The sequence below is a fragment of the Selaginella moellendorffii genome, unplaced genomic scaffold (genome assembly GCF_000143415.4).
Source record: "Selaginella moellendorffii unplaced genomic scaffold, v1.0 SELMOscaffold_60, whole genome shotgun sequence".
NCBI classification, from domain to species: Eukaryota; Viridiplantae; Streptophyta; class Lycopodiopsida; order Selaginellales; family Selaginellaceae; genus Selaginella; species Selaginella moellendorffii.
The window spans coordinates 1,112,204-1,132,228 of NW_003314321.1; the positions used below are offsets into that span (position 1 = coordinate 1,112,204).

Genomic DNA, 20,025 nt, shown 5'->3' on the forward strand with positions numbered 1-20,025 from the left:
GATTGCAAAGGTAGAAGAAGAAGAATACGATACTATCTACAATGTAGCCATCGATGATGCGCACGGCCGGATGCATGCATGGGCACCACCACGGCACGTGCGCATGCGGGCCGCACGGGCGCACGCGCAGCACGTGACGGCCCCATTTAACGGAACCCTAGCGCCGCTAGCCCCACGGAAGCCCTACCGTACGGTAAGAGAGAGGAGAGAGAGTGTGTTCTTCGTCTCTCTCTTCTCTTCACTCCGCGCCCCCGCCATACCCGGCTAGCTTTGGCGTGTTTCTTGGGGGATTTTAGGCGGTGCTTGGTAGCGTGCGCGCTGCTGCTACTGCTGTAAGAGCTCTAGCTCATGGTGCCAGGCTACATTCCTCGGCAGCGCCGCTGCCCAGCCGTCGCGGCGTGATGGCAATGAGAGGTTTTTGGAATCGTTTCTCTTGCGAGCGAGCAATGAGGGCGAGCTAGTTGTGGCGGCAGCTCCAGGTATTGTGTAGCAATGCTTGGCATTTCTCTCGCTTAGCTCGTTTTCCTTCCATCTATCAGATCTGGGAGAATAGTTAAGAGTTTTGCTTCCACTCTCCCCACCACTCGGCCATGACTTCGGGCGCGCGGCTTCCCACTTGGAAGGAGCGGGAGAACAACAAGAAGCGCGAGCGGCGGCGGCGAGCCATCGCTTCCAAGATCTTCTCGGGTCTCCGCCAGTTCGGCAACTACAAGCTCCCCAAGCACTGCGACAACAATGAGGTTCTCAAGGCGCTGTGTGCCGAGGCCGGATGGGTCGTGGAGGAGGATGGAACCACCTATCGCAAGGTATGTGTTCTTCGCTTGCTAGAAGCGAGAGAAAGAGAGAGAGGGCTTCTCTGCCAAGTCTGACTCACAGAGTGGTGGTGCTATGCAGGGTGCCAAGCCCGTGGAGAGAATGGAAGTTTGCGCGTCGGCCCCGGCGAGTCCAAGCCCGACTTCTTCGTACCATGGTGGTGGCAGCAATGGTCACACTCTCACCACCACCACTCCCACCGAGCAAGGCACCACTACCGCGTCCGGCGCCTCCTTGATACCCTGGCTCAAAGGTCTGTCCGGCACCACCACTCCCACAAGCTGCTTCCACGGCGCCTCAAGCGCTCCAGTCACGCCACCGCTGAGCTCTCCCAAAGGAAGCAAGCCTTTCAGCCTTAACGGTGGAGGTGGTGCCATAGCTCCAGCGCCTCTCGTCCACGCTCACCATCCCACGGGTGTCAAGAACCACCAGCAGGCCGAGTGGGACAGAGTCACCATGGCCGAGCACTGGCTCGACTCCACGACCGGGTATGGAAACGCGAGCGGGAGCTGGAGCCCGGTGATCGTCGGACCGGCCATTCCGAGTCCGTCAGCCGCGAGAGCCAACGTTGTTCGTCCCTGCGAAACTCCCGACGGTTGTATGACTCCATGCTCGGACGTTGGTGACTCGGAGCCCAACGTCACGGAGCTCCTCAGCAGATATAGCGGTAACAAGAGCGGGAGGTGGATCAATGGAATGCGAGTGGTGGTGAATCCGAGCTCCGCCGCCGCCGCTGCCGCTGTTAGCGCTGCTCCAAGCAACAACCATCACGCAAACGTGAGCGTCAACTTGACCGGCCACCACAGTCCCGGGATTCTCAGTGGCTTTGGCTCCAACAGCATGGTCCCAACTATCTCTTCGTCCGGGACCGCGACTCCCACCGCTGGAAGGAGCTATGGCCAGCACCAGCACCAGCACCAGCACCACTTGGAGCAGCACCACCATCACTTTGTGGACAGCGGCGGTGGCGGGTGGATGAAACCAGCGGGAGCAACAGCAGCATCTTTGCCGCTCGCTTCGTCTGGATCGGGATTTCCGACAGCTCCAGCGCAACAGCAGGCGCAGGCTCTGGCCAGCCATCACTCTCACGCTCATATGGTGTTCAACGCTGGCGGCGGCTTTCATGAGCGTGACAATAACTTCTACGCCACCAACACTGCCGCCGCCGCTGCTGTTGCTGCTAACACTACCACCCCCAACAACAGTAATGGCGATGTGGATGAGGATCACCAGCAGCAGCAGCAGCAACAGCAATGCTCGCCTTGCTCGTCGAGCGTGTGTGGTGTTGTGGTGGAGACTGGCAAGCGGAAGAGGAGCTTACACGAGCTGGACCTGGAGATGACAAGCTCCATCACCAGGCTACAAGCCATGGCTACTAATGACTCGAATGCTCCAGGGAGGAACGCCACCATCTCCGATCGGCTGCAGCTCACTCTGGCTACTCCTGCGTCTTCCAGCTGACAGGCAAGTTCGCTTCTCATGTTTTCCTTTCCCTGACAAGCTTTGGTGCTTGCTCTTGCAGAACGCTGCTATCTCTTCCTAGTCAACTTCCATAGCTACTTAACCAACGATGGCATCGATATAACTAAAGAAAAACATATCTTGTGTTCCATCGTACCTAGCTACGTCAAGAAACAAACTCCTCTTTCGCTCTTACCACGAGGTATTTTTCATGTTATATGAGTGGAACGAATCTAGGCAGCAGGACAGGCTTTAGCCTGCGTGATCTCCAATATGTGCTGCGCTTGCTCCACGATGGCGTCGAAGGATTTGCCACAGAAGAAAGAAGCGGCCGGCATGAGCAGTGACGCTCCAGGAGCAGCGAACGCGACGGCCAGTCCCAGCGCGACACAAACGGCGGTGAAGCTCCCGGTTTTAGCGAGCTCCGCGGCTATGGCGGCACAGGTAGCACTGTCAACCGTGTAGAGTACCGCGTTGCACTTGTGTGGGAATGCCCGCGACACGGAGCTCGCTTCCTCCCAGCAAACGGGGCCCTGGCCCGCGAATCCCTGCGGACAAGCTTTGTAGCACAGGCCTCCATTCTCTTCCTCGTCGGGCTTGCAAACTAGCGGAGTTCCGGCCCCTCGTCCATACGAATGTTTCGTGAAAGATCTCCGGCAGAAGCATCCGGCGTCCTTGTATCCTGGTTTGCAGCCTCCGCAGCAGCCGAAGACTGTGCAGCAGCATCCTTTACCGTAGGAGCTCCAGCAAACACCGCCCATGTCGCGGGTGTCGCTCGGACACGATCTCCAGCACACCGGCCCGACTCCGGTGTGGTTTGCGGAGCACTGCTTGTAGCACAGCATGCCATTCCGCTCGCTTCCATTGTGGCACGAGCTTACTGGCACTCCGGCTCCTCGCCCTCGAGCTTGAGCGATGCAAGCCTTGCCTGCCCAAGATCTTTTGAGTACTAAGAAGCTTGGCTCTACATTGTAGAAAAGTGTGAAGTATGTATAGATCTTGCGACTTGCTTACCTTGGAGACTGTTGCTTGCTAGGGCTGTGGCTGGAGCTGGAGCTGGAGTGCTCGTGGCCTCCACTTGAACTAAACAAATCAAAACAATGAGTAGAAGAAATCTCTGTGTTGTTTGAGACCACCACGAAGAACACGAAGAGGAACACGAAGTCGAGGACGAGGAGACGCGCTTTGTTATGCAAGACTTTCCCATAAAGCAACTCACTTGTTTGGCTAGATAGCTACGCAATGTAGTGTGGTGGCTCACCTAAAGGCGGTGGAAGGAAAAAGAAGAAGAGATTCTATCCTCCACTTCTCGCCCTCCTTTGGGAAAGGCAGCCACCATCAATGCTTGTGCTCTGGGACTTTGTTGTTGGAAGGAACGGCGTTGAGCGTTTTGGAAGGAAGCCTGCGAGGCACGCGAGGCTTGGCACAGGCCTGGAGAGGTTCCAGCTTCTGGGTGGTGAGATAGACCGTGTCTTCCACAACATTCCTCTTGTCCATATCACCTTGCGGCAAAGTCCACTCGAAGTGCTGGACGAGAGTGGCGATGATCATGGGAACAACGTAAAAAACTTGGGCCATCCCGGCGCAAATCCGTTTGCCTCCGCCAAAGGGCATGAGTCTCATGTCCGTCAATCCCATGTCAAAGCTGCCACCTTCGACTCCTAGAAACCGTGATGGATCCCACGTCTCGGGATTGCTCCAGCGTTTTGGGTCGTGGTGGATTCCAAAGATGTTGACAATCAGCTGGAAAGTTTTACGTTGTGATCGAGCTATGAACAAGAAACCTTTGGCTTTCACTCACCTGGTAGCCAGCCGGAATGGTGTAGCCACCCAGCTCGACTTGCTCGTGTATGTATCTCGGGGGTAAAATTGGAACGGGGCTGTATTTTCTCAGCGTCTCTTTGATGACAGCGTTGAGGAAGGGAAGATTTGGAAGATCGTCTTCGCTCACCATCCGCTCATCTCCCACCACGCGTTTGATCTCGTTGTATAGCTTCTCCTGCAAAAGTTTTGATGTTAGCTTCCCAGTGTATATTGTGATGGTCGATCTTGCTACCTGTAGTTTTGGACCGCTGGCCAGCTCGTAGAGAGCCCACTCGGATGTCACCAGTGTCGTGTCGGAGCTCTCAATGATCGGCTCCCACGCAGCCAGCAACAGCTCGTCCTCACTGTAGTGTGATTCATTGTCGAGAAGAACATCGCAGTAGCACTTGTCTCGCTGCTGCAAAGTAGAAGACACAAATCTCGTGAATATACTAGCGTCTCATAAACAACAGAAACAAACCTGGCTGCGAGAGAGTTGCCTGTGCTGCTCCATCAATGCTTTGGTCACCGCAGACCTCTTGCGCTCCACCTTGTAGATCCCATCCTCAAACTTCCGATTGGGAATCCACTTGAGGCTCGGGAAAAAATCTCTCCAATCGATCTGGACGGCCGCTTTCATCACGTCCTGCACAAGGACGCGGTAAATCTCCCATCTCGTCACCTCTGCTCCAAGCTCTGGAACTCTAACACTCTCGATATCTCGGCCAAAAACCTACGTATCACGAAACTTTAGCTCTTCCTCGAGATGTTTTACACTTGCCTGGTGCATTCCTAAACGGAAGAGAAAGTTGGCAATGCAATCTCTGGCGTTCACCTGACCTGTAGAACCAGGAAACCTCCCGAGCTCATCAAACAGGCCGTCGAGTGCAATTCGCAAGTAATTTTCGCGCTGAACATGCAGAGCTTTCTGAAAGGAAATGTGATTTAGAGAATAAATCAAGCAAAGTAACCTGCGAAGTTTGTCCGAGCAAGTTGTTCACCACCATTCTCTTGAGCATCCTATACCGATCGCCATAGTCACTCATTGCCACGATCTTCCTGTTCCTGGTAAGAATGGTAAGGTTTGATCCCAAATCCCTGTTGGAGATGGAGGAATACTTGGCGACAACAGCCTGCCACCAATGAGTTAGCTTTGCCATGAAAGATGCTGTTTACCACCTCTCTTGCGAGCTCCGGCGAGCTGACAATTACTTGGGATTTCTGGCCGGTCCTGATGGTGTAGATCGGCCCATACTCGTTACTCCAGCTTGTAAGCTTGCGGTGTGGCCTCTCCACCGTCATCTGGAGGAGGTTTCCAACAAACGGCAGCCCTGGCACCTCTGCCACACACGAGCAAACTCTACAGTAATGTTTTGGCTGATCGACAGATGCATGCTCGAACAACTTAGATCATTGAGTGGTTACCTGGCGGTAGATTGTTGCGGCGTCGTTTCGAAGAATGCTTGTGTAAGATGGCGACGGTGATGCAAAGCAGCGCCAGTCCCAGTAGAGCGGCAGTGGCGGCAGGAGGAAGAAAAGACCCTGCACCAAATTCCCCGAAAGCTTGATCCAAGCCGCTGCTTTTCGCCATGTCTTCGAGCTTCCTTGCCGCTGCCTCGGACCACAGGGGCAAGGCCGCTCTTAGAGAAGCCATGCGTCTTGTTCGCAGAAAAAACAAAGAAGAAAAATACTATTCACCCATGGCATGGATAGATGATTTCTCCTTACATTTTGGGCGATGGTGATCTGCTCACTCCCAGAGCTGCGCATCCCCTGTTGTTGTTGCTCGATCCTCCTCCTCCTCGTCCGCTCTTGATAATTGCATGATCGAAGAGGTTACAAGGCGAGCACTTCACAACGTCCATTAGTGGAAGCGATTCTCGATCAATGCGTCCAAGGACGAGCTAGATTCTATGCATTTGTAGGAATAATGTGCTTTTGATTCGCGTCCAAATAAACAAGAACAAAAAGAGTATTCCCTCCGCACAAACAACAAAACCCCATCAACAGAGAGGTTAACGACTAATCGCCTCGGACAACGAGTAAATCACGGACGTTGACATAGCGTTGACCCATAGCACTAAAAAAGTCCATCTTACACCCGCAGAGAGTCAATGCACGCGCCCAGGATGGCAGGATCATTCTTTCTCCTGTTGATCTCCTGATACTTGCATTTATTGTCCTGGCTAGCTATAGATGATAGAGAGGGATTTTGGAGACGATCGAGGCTAGAGAGAAAAAAAGATGTGTCACTGTTTTTTTCAATTGGCTGGTACAAAATCCAGGATTCTTTCGTGTGTAGATCTCTGTAGTATCATCACTTCCAAGGCAGCGATGCTATACGTAGCACTGCCGACTGTCAACTTCTGTGAACTCGCTCGGAGGTAGCTCCAGTGAACCAAGTTTAATCTTGATGGGATTGTAACGCTTGCTCGAGTGAGAGCCGGATTTCCATAACTCATCCCTGGAGTCGCGACTAAGTGTCGAGGCACGACCACTGCATGGGTCCCTTGTCCTTGACATTCCGGTGGCGGCAATCGCCAAAGCTTGCTCCATCGTCTTGTTCCTCCGCCAAGGCCGATATGTGGTAGCGAGCTTCGTTCCAAGGCCCGGCGTCCGAGTACTCGCAGCCTTGCGGGCATCGGCAGCTGCCACCCAAGAACTCGGGCAAGTTTTGCTTGTCCACCAGCTCCAGCAGCTTGGGAGCGAAGTTGCTGCCATGGACCTCGATCTTCTTCTGCGTGCGCTTGTCCAGCCACGGCTTTATCACCGTCCAGATGGCCTTGAACGCCATGGGAGCGTTGACGATGAACATCTTGCCCAGGAACTCGGGGTAGTAGTCCTGGTCCACTTTGGAGATGTTCTGGATGAAATGCCGGACTTGCTTGCTCATGTGTTTCATCGTCTGCCAGATCAAAAGCGTTGTTTGCTGAGTGAGCAAGCGATCGATAGACCACCTAGATCCTGGCTAGATCCTCTAGAATGGAAAGAAACACTCACCACTCCTTTCAAGTCGAGGATGGCCAGCGACTGTGATATCGTCTTGCCGGCCTTGCGTGAGCACGCCGGGAACTTCCACTCGATGAGAATCTCCCACTCTTGGATGTGCTCCATCATCATCCTGTCCATGGTGGTGATCTTCATCAGCTCGTCCACCTGGAGCTGCCCCAGTTTCTCGATGTACAGAGGTCGCCCCAGCTTGTCAGTCTTGTGATGGAAATGTGGGTACAAATTTTTCACCAGATTCCTCTCCGGGAAATCGAATGTCTGGACCGAGCAAGCAGATCCAACGAATCCAAGAACACAACGAAAAAAAAAAGAGTAAGAACACACCGGAAAAAAAAAAATGTTTTTGGAGTACTTACCTCTCGAATGGTGTCGGCCCCGACTTGCATGCGCCAGTCCAGCATTGCCTCGTACATGGCCTTGGCTTTGGCGACATCGAAAGATCGAGCTCGCAGGAAGCGCAAGAGATCGCAGTCAGTGTCGCGCTTGCGCACCAGATTGTGCTCCACCAGCAGCGATCTAAACCTGTTAAGCGCCTCCTCCTGCGAGAGCGTGAGATCCTGAGGCCCTCCGCCCGTTCTAGCAAGCCGCTCCTCACCCGAGCGATCCAGTATGTCGTCCACGCGCGACGAGCAAGGGCAGAGCTTGGAAATCTGATCTGCCGCTATGGACGCCATCCCCGAGAAGCAAAAGAAAGGAAGGGAGGAGGAGCGCAATCTAGTAGCAGCCCACCGCCCACCCAGTGTAATTCACATCCATTCGCTCCTTCAAACCTGTGAGCTTAGCTCCAATTCGCAGCGCGCTCGAGTTAAAGAAGTCCCCACACGCACGAATCTCCTCGCTCGATCGGCGGCGGCGCAGTGAGAGGGCAATGCCGGATCTGGGGCGATCGATCGCTTGCGCCTGCGCTTGCGTGGGCAGAGAGAAAGGGAGAAGGAAGAGAAGAAGCCCGCCCCTCCGCTGCCGCCCCTCTTCTTCTCTCACCTTTCTTTGCCCTGTGCGATGGTGCCCTCCTCTCTCTCTTTCCCTGTCGCACGCAAGCAATTACCCTGACGCGAAAGATTTATGGGTAAAAAAGGGAGTAAAATCGCCTCTGTTTGCCAGACGGACACCAAATAGAGCGATTCCGTCATCATCCATGGCCACGCTGGCGCCACGTGGATTATGCCCCATTAACTAGGAATATCCACTGGCTGCTGTGAAGATAGTCAAAGTGGGCAACTTGGATAGCTCGTTCGGTGTGTCTGATCACTCTGCAACGTAGTTCCACTTCTCCCGTGTGCCAAAGATGTTTCCGTTCTGGGCATAAACTTGGATTATTCCAAGCACCTCATGTGCTTTCTCCATGTTTCTTTGACCTGCGAAAGCCGCCAACATTGTCGTCTGGGCCAAAAACTTCGTCGCAGAAGGCATGGTGTCAAATGCCACATGAATGACCACCAAGGCATTTGCTGCTATCAGCGAATGACTTCAACGATGGCATCAACTTTAACGCCTCCCTGACCATGCACGATTGTCCAGTCAGAAAAAAAAATCTCCCAGAACAAAATGTTCCAGGAGATACCACCCCAAGTGGGGGCATCTTGTGAAATGAGAAATTAGCAACCCGAGATTGTCTTGGAGCATGATGCAAAGTGTGTCTTCGACAAGATGTTGCTTTGGAGGAACGGGGAATGGGACATCATCTCGTATGCTTACACGACTCGGGGCAGGGTAGCCGAAACAAGCAGAGTTCTTATTACAATTCCCGAGCACATTCTCATGCGTGGAACGCAAAGCTTGAAATTTATACATAAAAATCCTCGATGCCTCATTACGTCGTTCATGCATGAAACTGCATTTAGTGAATCGTTACAAATATTCCCTAGAACTTCGCCAGCTCGAGGAGCCAAGTGCGTGAGAACGGAGAGGCTTGGAAACACTATCCTCAGGTACCTGAGTTCCTCGGCAATGAAGGCGACGGTGGGTTGAATTTGCTTCATAAGCCGCTGGTAAATGCCATATCGGGCTAAAACTAAAGTTTTACCTTTGACGATGTCCAGGAGCAGCTGCAACAAGGCAAAGGACAGACTGCTACAAACCACGTACACCACCGTCTCGTGGGGAGCCATGCTACGGAATGTAAAAGGACTAAGCACAACAAGGTTCCTTGCTCTGGGGCTGAGGTGGTGGGGCGTTGCAGTCATTGATACGTGGACCTCGTGGATGAAGCTCTTGCGAATGCGAAAGCAGCCTTTCTCATGCGGAAAGGCAAGATGGACCAAGTGGCACAGAGAAGCAAAGAAGACCTATGCAACCATGGAGGATCATGCGAATTCCAATAGTCTCCGAGTTCAATGCTGAACTTGTCCGGGCAGAGAAGAAAATCCAGACTGCTAAGTGAACAACCAACGATGTTGGCTGTGCTTCTCTCCGGCCTCATGATCATGAGATGCCTTTACGGGAATCGAGTTCTAGACCGAGGACGGTGTCAAAGTTCTCGTAAAGTCACGCGACGCGGAGGCAGACAGGCAAGAACCCAGCGCTACTTTACTTGGGGTGCTAACTTCTGTTAGTTTCAAAATGCCCAAAAAGAGAAACTAAAGCAGCTATTTGTAGTGAGCCCGAGAAGATCGCTTCGCTGCCGTGGCTTAGAGAGGCAAGTCGATCATGGTGGAGAACTCAATAGGTTCTACAAACATGATGTGCATGCAACTCATCGAATGCTACTGAGGCCACCGGGTTTCATGTCGCTGCCACATTTCTTGTCGGCCGATCCAAACACCCTCCAGAAGCGCAGCGTCTCGTCCGCGGCCACAGATGCAACCGTTGTTTCCTCGGGGCTCTACATGCAAAACAGGAAAAGCCACTGGCAAAAGCTGGAGAAGAAGAAAACAATTTGTGAATTGTTTGGTGATAAACCTGTGCCAAATGGATCACTCGAGCAGTATGGCCCTGGAGCTCGGCAATCCTGATCATCGACGGATACTTCCACACACACAGCTGGTTGAGGCTGTAGCCATGGCTGCTGAGAATCTCCTTTTGATGCTGGCTCCACTGTAGAGCACACACCTGCATGAAAAAATCGAGAGCTTAGTGAAGGAAAGATTGAGAGGAGAAAAGATGGTGGAGAGAGAAGATCACCTGGGACAAGGTATTGATGCTGTTGAGACACGTCCTGGTGATGCATCAATCCACAGTTCCACCACCCAAGGCCAGCAAGCACGACTGAAACAGGCACCAGGCAAGTGCCTTGACAGCAGCTTGATGGCAGTTGGACCGGAACATACAGCTGGAGATATCCTGTGTCCCAGAAGAGATGGTGTGGCATGTAAGTATGCCTAGATGGTAGTAGTTTTTATGGATATATACCCATCTATATACACTTGATATACACAAAAAATTTCTTTCTTATGTTGTTCTTTTATTGTATCGGAGCAATTGGCTCTTTGATCCTAGGGATGGCATTTGTTGGCCAAGAGGCCAATGAGGAGGAGGAGGATGAACCTCTTGATTGCAATCCTTTTGGCAATATTGGAGGCTTTTGTTGGATGCATTAAATGCTTAAGGCATTGCATCAAAGCACCAGATTATGAAAAGGTGTTGAGTAACAAATAGCAGCAAGTAGAGTATAAAGTTAATGGGAGATTGAAAGATTTCAACAACCTAGATTAATTAAGATTTATAAATATTACATAACAATTCTTTGCAGAAATATCTAACAATTGGGAAGAATATTTATAGAGATTCAAATGCCTAGTAGCAGCAGAAGTGAGAGTTTGGAAATTCACAGCCAATACCATGTGTTAGTGGCAAGATTAAAGCTATAACAATAAGCAGAAATGTGTGCAAGTAAGGCTAAGACCAAGAACCAAGTTTTGGGTAGTTGATTGATTATATAGAAATTAACAACTAATCCAAGCCTGAATCTAAGCTTAAATCATGCCTAGCTAATTTAAGTTGATAGTTGATGAGAAAAGAATACAAAAAATTCTACATGTGTGTATGCATTTCTCTTGTGTGTGTTATGAATTCCACTTTCTAACAAAGTTGATAATTATATATGAGGCTAGAGAATTTGTAGTTTTAATAGTTTACACTAGTCAACTGAGTGCACTTCGTGTTCTTAAATGCTACTTTGGTCTGTGAATTTCACTTTGAACTTCAATTTTATTTTTAAAAAATTGCAGGTTTGTAAGAATTAACATAATGGTATCATAAAAAAATTTATATAATATGTTTTACATGTTTAGTCAGATACCGACATTGATTTGATAAAATAAATAAAATAAAATTATTTTAATATTAATAAAAAAATTTAATTACTTTTTAGTACATAATTAATTTTTATCAGTTAGATATGTGATTTTTTAATTCAGCAGTTTAAATGATATTTTTGAATTCAAAAGATTTCTACTAATTTCATCACCTCTAAAAATGCCTCTAAATCTAAAAAATTAATTAAAACCAAGGAAGGTCTAAACTTTCACAAACTTGAAATATAAATTTTCTCTTTTTCACAATATCATTGTTAAATGCTTGTCTTTAATAATATTCCAAGTTGACTCTATTATATCTAACCAAGATACATAAAAAATACCTGTCTCCCATTTAATCCTTGTAAAGGATAAAAAAACATCTTTTCTATCATTATTATTTTTTTATTGTATAATTTTTAAAGATTCTAAATGGTTCAAAAAGTCTTAGTTATTGTTAAATCTGTATTGTTGTTGAATTTGGGTAGTATTTAAATAAATTTTTATTTTGATGAAAAATAAATTAGTAGCTATAAAGCATATAGATTTTAGGCAGTTGAAGAAGCACTAAAAACAAATAACAACAAGTAATTTCAACAATTTATATTAAAAATTAAGTTAAGATTTTGAATAGTGATTTTTTTCATGTAATTAAGAAGGATGATTAAGTGTTTAGTAGTAGTAGAAGTAGTAGTAAAAAATAAATTTCCAACTTTATTTCTCTTTCTTACTAATAATTAATTATTGTACCTTTAGTTTTTTCTATCATTATTCACACCCAGAATTAAGGAGTCAATTTCTCTAATACCATGAATGTAATGGAGAAATATGCACACTATGAGGAAGAACTTTCTATATATCAATTGTATATAGATGTAATAAATTTGATATTATGTAATAATGTTTTTTGCATTCCAACTTATTTCATTTTGTCTTACTCCAATCTCTTTACACTTTTGGATCTTCTTTTCTTTATTCTATCCTTGACCAAACACTTTACAAAAAGAACACCCCATGCAAAGATCTAAGAAATAATTTAACCCATTATATGTGCACATGTAGCTAATGTGGTTTTTCTCATTCCTCTTCCATTCCGATCCTCAATCCTTTCTTGCACATATTTTTTCTTATTATTATAACTTCAATCTTGTTACTATATTAGGTTCCTACTTCTACTACTACTAAGCAATTAATCATCCTTCCCAAATACATGCAAAACTTTACTATACAAAATCTTCCTTATTAAAGGGTATGTGCATGCCCATTGACCACAGTAACTTACTTTCTATATTCTTAATGGTAATAACTTTAACCTCTTAATGTCTTTCTGAGAGTGTTTTGTGTCATTTGCCTTCTAAGATATAAATTGCAATCACCATTTGGAACACTTTGGTGCTGAGTGGTGTTCTATAACAAACCCCTGAGTAATAAAATAATGTTTAATTATCTATCTTTTTTATTATAATAAGGCAAATATGGTCATATATCAATGTGTCATAATAATGTAAAAAACATACTAGGACAATGTCAAATATCTTCAAATAGCTTATTTACCTCTTTATTATCATCAATGTCCCTTTTAGGAGCACAAATATGAGTGAAATACCACCACCTTCAAATACCACCACCTTACTATTACAAATCTCCATACAAGTATGAGTATGAATAATAATAGAAATAATAATTGTGTGATAATTGTTTTTCTTAATGTGGGCATAATTACATGCCACATCATCTCTATCTCTCACACCAGATGTGGAGTAGATTATCGTTCCTGCCGCTGGCCAGCTGTTGCCACATGGTGACCACTTCAAGCCGCACACCTCTTGACAGTGTCCTGTGAGAACTGGCGCCTTGCAAAGCTAATCGTTCCATCATCGGAAGCAAGCCAAGGTTTTACCGTCGTGGTCGCAGCTTTTGGATGATCCATTCCAAGCCAGAGACGTGACACGTGATGACTGCTAAAGGTTCGAATCTACATGTTCCAAGAAAGAAAAGCTTGCATGAGGAAGTTGAGATCACAAACCTGGCTTCTGCTGGTGGCATGGATGCGTGCGCTGCTCAGTCCCACTGCAATCAAGCTTTCATTGTCGGACCATGCGTGTCATGCTCCTCGCATTTGCTAAGTTGGAAGCTCTAGCCAGTGTCGGCGTCCCACAGGTAGACGGCAGGCCCCAGAGCGACGGCGACTGTGTTGTTGCAACTCCAGTCTAGTAAGTTGAGGTAGTAGTCGTCCACGCTCTCAGGGGCATCTCTCAGGAGTCTTGTGTCACGGTTCCAAGGAAGAACACTCTACAGAATTGATTGACAATGTATGTGAGACAAATCGGGATCAAAGCGCACCGCGCTAGCGGACAGAACAGGAAAACCCTAATGGACACGTGGCGAGGTGTGTCGTGTAACACTCCCCCCCAAACCGAAGCCACTCACCAAACCAAATCTGTCACGTAGGAGCTGAAACTGGTGTGGCCCCAACGGCTTAGTGAGAAGATCGGCTGGCATATCCTGTGTCCCGAGATGTTGGACGGCGAGGGTGCCACCGTCAACCAACTCACGCACATAGTGAAATTGGACTTCAATGTGCTTCGAGCGGGCATGGTGGACGGGGTTCTTGGACATGGCAATGCTGCTTCGGTTGTCACACCAAGAAGTAGTGGGGCCAGCTTGTGCACATCCCAGCTCAGCAAGTAACCCTCGAGCCCAGACCACATCCCTGCTACCAGTAGTGAGTGCGATGTACTCCGCTTCTGCACTAGAAAGGGCCACCACAGATTGTCGCTTGGAGGCCCACGTGATGGCACCTCCTGAGAAGGAAAGGCAAATGCCAGAAGTCGAGCGATGACCTTTGTTGTTGGCAAAACTAGCATCTGTGTAGCATGCTAATGATGCATCACCCCCTGAATAAGCAATGCCATAGTCCATAGTGCCCCGGAGGTATCTCACGATACGCTTGGCAGCTTGCCAATGTATGGTGGTTGGTGATGTGTTGTACTGACTCAAGGCAATAGTCGCATATGTGATGTCGGGGCGAGTCATCAGGGCCAAATATGTGAGGCAACCAATGAGATGCCGATAGGGAGTCCCAGTGGGTAGAGGCTCACCAGACTGCTCAACTGTGAGGTTGATAGCACCAACGACCATCGGGGTCTTGACGGGGTGGCAATCACGCATACCAAACCGATCCAGCAAGACTTCGACTTTACGTCGTTGGCTAAGCATGTAGCCACCAGAATCAGGATCACGTGTGACTTCAAAGCCAAGAAAGTAGGAGACTCTGCCAAGGTCCTTCATCTGGAATTGCTGGCTGAGAGCATCTTTCAGAGCAGCAATGGCATCGTTGTCATCACCCATGATGAGCAAATCATCAACGTAGAGGGCCACAATAACCATGCGCTCAGCATGACCATTGACATACACATTGTGATCAGCATGACAGCGACGAAAGCCTTGAGCACGTAGGGTGGCATCAAATTTTTGATACCAAATACGAGAGCTCTGTTTTAAGCCATACAAAGCTTTCCGCAATTGCCATATAGGGCCACCAGGGGCAACATCGTCCTCAAAACCAGGAGGTATATGCATATAGATGTCCTCTTGCAAATCCCCATTCAGAAATGCAGTTTTGACATCCATATGGTGGACTTGCCATTTGCGAGCAGCTGCAAGGGCAAAAAGAGTACGGAGGCTGGCCATTTTTACAACCGGTGAGAATGTTTCATCGTAGTCAAGGCCATGGACTTGGCGAAAACCACGAACAACCAACCGTGCCTTATAACGTACAACCTGGCCATCTTTCCCATACTTTTTGGAAAAAATCCATTTTGGATCCAAAACACGTCGTCCCGGTGGCGCTGAATCAACTGGAACATAAGTTCCGTTAGCCCGAATGGAAGAAACTTCTTCCGCAATAGCTTCCATCCAAGATGAAGCCTCAGGTCCTGAGATAGCCTCATCATAGGTCATGGGGATGCCGATGTCAATAAGGCCACAAAAGTCATCAAGCTCTGCAGCATCTGCTTCAGCATTTTCCCGGACTTTTAACGAGGGCCGACGTTCCCGGGGGTGATCAAGAACTGGCATCGGATCAGGCATGCCACGACGTCGACAAGGTGGTGGAGGTGTCGGAGGCGTCGGAGGCCTATCCTCAACTAGAGGAGCATCAGCTGGTTCAAGCATGTCCAGAAGTGGAGGATTCCCCAATGGAATCTCTGGTGGCAACTCATAAATAGGATCTTGAGGCGGAGGCAAGAGTGGACCATCTCCCATAAGTGGGATCAAAGGAACAAGTCAAGTCTCAGCAATAAAAGAAGGATCTTGAAGAGCCTCTGTACGCATGGGAAAGTCGTCTTCATTGAACATGACATCTGTGCTTACAATAGCCTTGTGAGAGGCAAGATCCCACAACTTGTAAGCTTTTCTCCCGATAGTGTCGTCCTGTGCATATCCCACGAAGATGAATTTTTTACTCTTGGGATCTAGCTTTTTCCGAAGTTGATCAGGGGTATGTGCGTATGCTGCACAACTGAAGACCCGAAAGTGGGACACATCAGGAGTAGAACCTGTCCAAAATGCCTCAGGGGTTTTTCCATCCAAAGCAGCCGTGGCAAGGCGATTTTGTACATGCATTGCTGTGGCTATGGCCTCTTGCCAAAACATCTTGTCAAGATGTGCATCAGCTAACAAAGCACGAGCAGCATTGACAAGAGTACGATTCTTCCTTTCTGCAACACCATTTTGCTGGGGGGTGTAGCGGGCTGTAGCTTGCAGTCGTATGCCTACATCACGACAGATGCCCCGAAGCTCATTGTTGAGGTATTCGCCACCACCATCAACTCGAAGAGCTTTTATCTTTCGACCAAGGAGGTTTTCAACGTATGCCTTGTACGTTTGAAAGGCAGCAACTGCATCACTCTTACGTATCAAGAAGTGGATGCATGTTCGACGGCTATAGTCATCAATGAATGTGATGAAATATCTTGCGCCATCGTGACTTGGCACGTCCATGGGGCCGCAAAGATCAGAATGGACTAAGTCCAGAAGTCCAAGTGCTCGATGCTTACTCGGTGAGAAGTTCCGGCGGTGATGCTTGCCTAAAACACAAGCTTCACAAAATGTAGATGGGATACGTCGGAAATCCAATCCAGTAACGATATCTTGGGATTTCATCCGTTGAAGAGATTGGTAATGAACATGACCGAGTCTTTTATGCCAAAGCTCCGCACGAGAATCTGCCTCCACAGTCTGAAAGGCTTGAACTGGGTCGACAGCAGTAATCTCATACAAGTCCCCAATGCGTGACCCACGAAGCAACTGTGTACCAAGCATATGAAAGTCGCTAGAGTCAACTAAAGAGACTCCCTTTGCATCAAAGACTACCACCGCATTTTGATCACATAGCTTGGCGACGGACATTAAGTTTCGTCGCAAGGTGGAAACATGCATGGCACCATCAAAGGCCATGGTCCTCCCATGATCGAGTGAGAGCCGGAATTGCCCGATGCCGTCCACCGGGATGGTGGTATTGTCACCTAAATGAACACCACGTTTTCCAATGCTCGGCTGATAACACTCAAAAAGACTCTTCTTATTGCTCATAAGATTAGTACAACCAGAGTCTAAGAGCCACCGGCTTGGTGCGGCAATTGCCTCTGCGTTGTAGAGCTCCTCAACAGCCTCATTTGCAGTAGCAATTCCATCACGCTCAAGCAAATTAGCTTTCGCCAACGTAGCTAGTCGCTTGACAGGCTTGGGAGCAGGGCAATCTCGAGCCCAATGGCCCATCGCCAAGAAGCGAGCACACTGATTCTTAGCAAGTCTGGGCTTGGCACGCCCAGATGCCACGGAATTTTGCCCTTTCTGGGCATTTGCAGCTGCATGCGGTTTTGCCACCTGGGCATCACCAGAAGCCTGCGAAGCATACATAGCCTGTGGCATTTCAGCTCTCTCGCTTCGCATGGCCTCAATGTTGCGAAGACTCCTCACGGCATCTGCCCAAGTCATCCCTGGTTGGAGAAGCAGGCTCTCAACTGCATTCTTCCAGCTCGCTGGCAAGGACCTGTAGAGCCGCAGCCTCTGCTGTTCATCCGTGAGACAGTGCTTCGCCCCAGCAGCTGCAAGTTGTGTGAAGAAACCCTGGAGCTTGGCAGTGTGAGTCTGGATACTGCCATTTTCCTCTAGCCTCAAGGAATCCATTTGTGAATGGATGTTAAAGACATCCATTTCACTCTTGGTGCCATAAGTGTCACTCAGCCACTTCCAAAGCTCTGCCGCAGTGGACTTTGGAATCGATGGGGTAGCAAAGAGAACATTTGAGGACAAGCACATTGCAATACTCCCTTTAGCCTTGGAATCCCGAAGGTTCCAATCACGCACCTCAGCAGCGCTAGAGCCTGGAGCCGGTGATGACTCTGTCCCATCTACAATCCCCAACAAACCATGAAACAAGAGATAGGATTCAAGATGGATCTTGAATCCCTCAAACCCTTCTCCATCAAACTCGCGGATGGATGGCTTTCCTTCCATAGCGCTATCCCAGCTCCGATACCATGAGACAAATCGGGATCAAAGCGCACCGCGCTAGCGGACAGAACAGGAAAACCCTAATGGACACGTGGCGAGGTGTGTCGTGTAACAGTATGTACCTGGTGTGGTTTGTTGGAAGAAGGCAAGATGTCCAACTCGGTGTCGAGACAATGGTGGATGTTCAACGAGGGGCTTTTGTGAAGGCCAGGATCTTGGGGCTCCCTGTCTCGCAGCTTAGAAGATTCTCGGCCAGGATGATCTTCCTGGCAAGGAAACGTTAGGCTACAGGACTCTTTACCTTAACAGGCGATGCAACCTCGGATGGAGTGTGGCTGCTTTCGTGGAGCAGATTAAAATGCGCTAGATCCTGTGGCACACTTTGAATATCCTAGTCCACCGGAAAAAATTAAAATGCATTGAAAAGGTGAACAAGGATCTCAACACTTCTAATTCACATGATGCTTGAGGGGATTGGGATGTACTAGATGTTCCATGACCATGCTCTAAGTTGGTGGATTGAGCTCCCCACGAAAATTCCTCTGTTGCTCACCTCTTGATGGAGAGGCTCTCATTGCTCATCGTTCAAGTTATTGACTGTACAACCTTGACATTGGACTAGCAGACCAAGAGCATAAGGTGATCCTATATGAAGATGTGAGTTTTCATGCTTGAGGCATCCATGACCAGCACAAGCTGGAGTTGTGGCAGTTCTAGTTTTTTAGTTGCACGGTGGTGTATCTTCTACACCTCAAATCTGAAGTGTTACAACATTTCTCAGGTTCAAAGCTGTAGGCAAGAGGGCAGCACTTGAAACTACTCAGGTGTGACGGAGGTGGTGAGTACACATAAGGTGAATTCAATCGAGTTTGCCAAGAGGCTGAAGAATTCACAGCTGCTTATTCTCCCCAGCAAAACGGTTGCGTTGAGAGGAAGAATCACACTCTGGTGGAAAGTACACGAGCTATGCTACAGGTTAGTGGCCCAGTTGACGGACATTGGATGGAAGCCCTTGTTTCACACTTGCGCATGAAGCTTGGGCCACATGAAGAAAGCTTGATGCTAAGAGCGTTGAGTGTAAATTCTTGGGTTACAGGCTGCTTGGCGTCTCCAAATTCATGCTGCCTGGCATCTCCGGAATCCTGCTACACACATAGTGATTATCAGCAGGTGAACTTTAACAAGCTTGTCTCACAGCCTACCTCCTCCAGAAACTGTGGGAGCTTCTTCATCTTTGAGACATCCTCCTGAGGATCTTTGAGTGGGCTCAATCTCCATCTCAGTGACACCAGTGGTGAATGTCCCCTGGATCTCGTTCCTCCAGATTTGACAGTCCGTGCCAGACAATCGCCTCTACTATTAGAAACTTCTGATGGTGCCCCTCTTATGCTCAAGCCATGGATTCTCCAGGAGCTAAATTCTAGCTTGCTGCAATGGAGAATGAGATGCATTCGCATTCGCAGAGGAAGAATGGCACGTGTTGGTTTCTTGCATTCCAAGGCATGCATAAGGCTGACTTTCATGGATTCTTCATGCCTTCTCAAGTTTGCTGGTGCGGGTGACTAGGACATAGAGCAGTTATATGTCACTACTGCTTATCTCTATGGAGAATTGGAAGAGGAAATTTACATGCAGCAGCCAGATGGATTTGCCAAACTAGGAAAAGAGAGTCGCAGCAATCTTTACATCCAGTTCTGCGCACCGGATTTCACCATCCTTGGCCTCTATGTTAATGACAGTCTGGTCACTGCCATGTGAAGAAGAACCTGTCGACCCAGTTCGGAATGAAGGCACTTGTGAGATATTTTCTTGGCATGATGGAGCTGATTGGTGACTGTGCACAAGGAATTATCTATGTCCATCAACATTGACATTCTCTGTCAAACTCTCATCCAGTCTATCGGGAGCTTGCTATATCGCCTGCTTGTGGTACCAGGGCGGGCAACTTGGCTTTAGTGACGCTGACTGGGCAGGGATACCCACTTCCCATCTCATTCCAAAAAGTTAGCCACACATTGTGGACTCCATGTCCCTTACCACTATGAGCCCAATTTCCGTATGAGTCTCTAGGGGGAGTATTTGGCTGCCTCTCATGCAGCCAAAAAACGAACGTTTGGCTCAGAGCCTTACTTGCAGAGATTGGCCTCCCTCAGCAAGGTCCAACGAGGCTGTGGCGTGACAACCAGCT

The 20,025-nt window shown here is 48.5% G+C and overlaps 3 protein-coding genes across 5 annotated transcripts; 1 reads left to right on the forward strand and 2 right to left on the reverse strand.

Annotated features, from left to right (window-relative positions):
- Positions 1 to 185: 185 nt before the first annotated feature.
- On the forward strand, positions 186 to 2,467 carry LOC9644536. Its single transcript, XM_002983909.2, has 4 exons — positions 186 to 479; positions 540 to 806; positions 895 to 2,277; positions 2,336 to 2,467. Exons 2-3 carry the CDS (start codon positions 591 to 593, stop codon positions 2,272 to 2,274), a joined length of 1,596 nt encoding a protein of 531 aa, XP_002983955.1. The 5' UTR covers positions 186 to 479; positions 540 to 590; the 3' UTR covers positions 2,275 to 2,277; positions 2,336 to 2,467.
- Positions 2,459 to 6,151, reverse strand: LOC9644537 (ent-kaurene oxidase 2). Of its 3 annotated transcripts, XM_024689033.1 has the most exons (11): positions 5,806 to 6,151; positions 5,503 to 5,735; positions 5,257 to 5,417; positions 5,049 to 5,210; positions 4,859 to 5,005; positions 4,559 to 4,810; positions 4,331 to 4,495; positions 4,076 to 4,273; positions 3,411 to 4,017; positions 3,289 to 3,357; positions 2,459 to 3,238 (listed from the first exon to the last, which is right to left on the reverse strand). In XM_024689033.1, the coding sequence occupies exons 1-9, from the start codon at positions 5,940 to 5,942 to the stop codon at positions 3,613 to 3,615; spliced, it is 1,860 nt and encodes a 619-aa protein (XP_024544801.1). In that variant the 5' UTR covers positions 5,943 to 6,151; the 3' UTR covers positions 2,459 to 3,238; positions 3,289 to 3,357; positions 3,411 to 3,612. The 3 variants fall into 3 exon arrangements, with proteins under 3 accessions (XP_024544801.1, XP_024544803.1, XP_024544800.1); XM_024689035.1 differs by having other exon boundaries at positions 2,459 to 3,202; positions 3,289 to 4,017; XM_024689032.1 differs by having other exon boundaries at positions 3,289 to 4,017.
- A 161-nt stretch (positions 6,152 to 6,312) lies between these two features.
- LOC9644864 (phosphatidylinositol/phosphatidylcholine transfer protein SFH1) lies at positions 6,313 to 8,120 on the reverse strand. The gene is made up of 3 exons (XM_002984032.2): positions 7,443 to 8,120; positions 7,078 to 7,344; positions 6,313 to 6,982 (listed from the first exon to the last, which is right to left on the reverse strand). Exons 1-3 carry the CDS (start codon positions 7,758 to 7,760, stop codon positions 6,554 to 6,556), a joined length of 1,014 nt encoding a protein of 337 aa, XP_002984078.2. The 5' UTR covers positions 7,761 to 8,120; the 3' UTR covers positions 6,313 to 6,553.
- Positions 8,121 to 20,025: the final 11,905 nt, after the last annotated feature.

What these genes read in the sequence shown, in the direction of transcription:
- LOC9644536 (XM_002983909.2), top strand. Translation starts at nt 591, where the DNA reads ATGACTTCGGGCGCGCGGCTTCCCACTTGGAAGGAGCGGGAGAACAAC. An exon ending in ATGGAACCACCTATCGCAAG is followed by an intron (nt 807 to 894) that starts GTATGTGTTCTT and finishes GGTGCTATGCAG; the next exon opens with GGTGCCAAGCCCGTGGAGAG.
- LOC9644537 (XM_024689033.1), bottom strand. Translation starts at nt 5,942, where the DNA reads ATGGACGTTGTGAAGTGCTCGCCTTGTAACCTCTTCGATCATGCAATT. An exon ending in TGCTCGGACAAACTTCGCAG is followed by an intron (nt 5,006 to 5,048) that starts GTTACTTTGCTT and finishes ATTTCCTTTCAG; the next exon opens with AAAGCTCTGCATGTTCAGCG. An exon ending in CCATTCCGGCTGGCTACCAG is followed by an intron (nt 4,018 to 4,075) that starts GTGAGTGAAAGC and finishes AAAACTTTCCAG; the next exon opens with CTGATTGTCAACATCTTTGG.
- LOC9644864 (XM_002984032.2), bottom strand. Translation starts at nt 7,760, where the DNA reads ATGGCGTCCATAGCGGCAGATCAGATTTCCAAGCTCTGCCCTTGCTCG. An exon ending in GGGCCGACACCATTCGAGAG is followed by an intron (nt 7,345 to 7,442) that starts GTAAGTACTCCA and finishes TGCTCGGTCCAG; the next exon opens with ACATTCGATTTCCCGGAGAG. An exon ending in TCCTCGACTTGAAAGGAGTG is followed by an intron (nt 6,983 to 7,077) that starts GTGAGTGTTTCT and finishes TTGATCTGGCAG; the next exon opens with ACGATGAAACACATGAGCAA.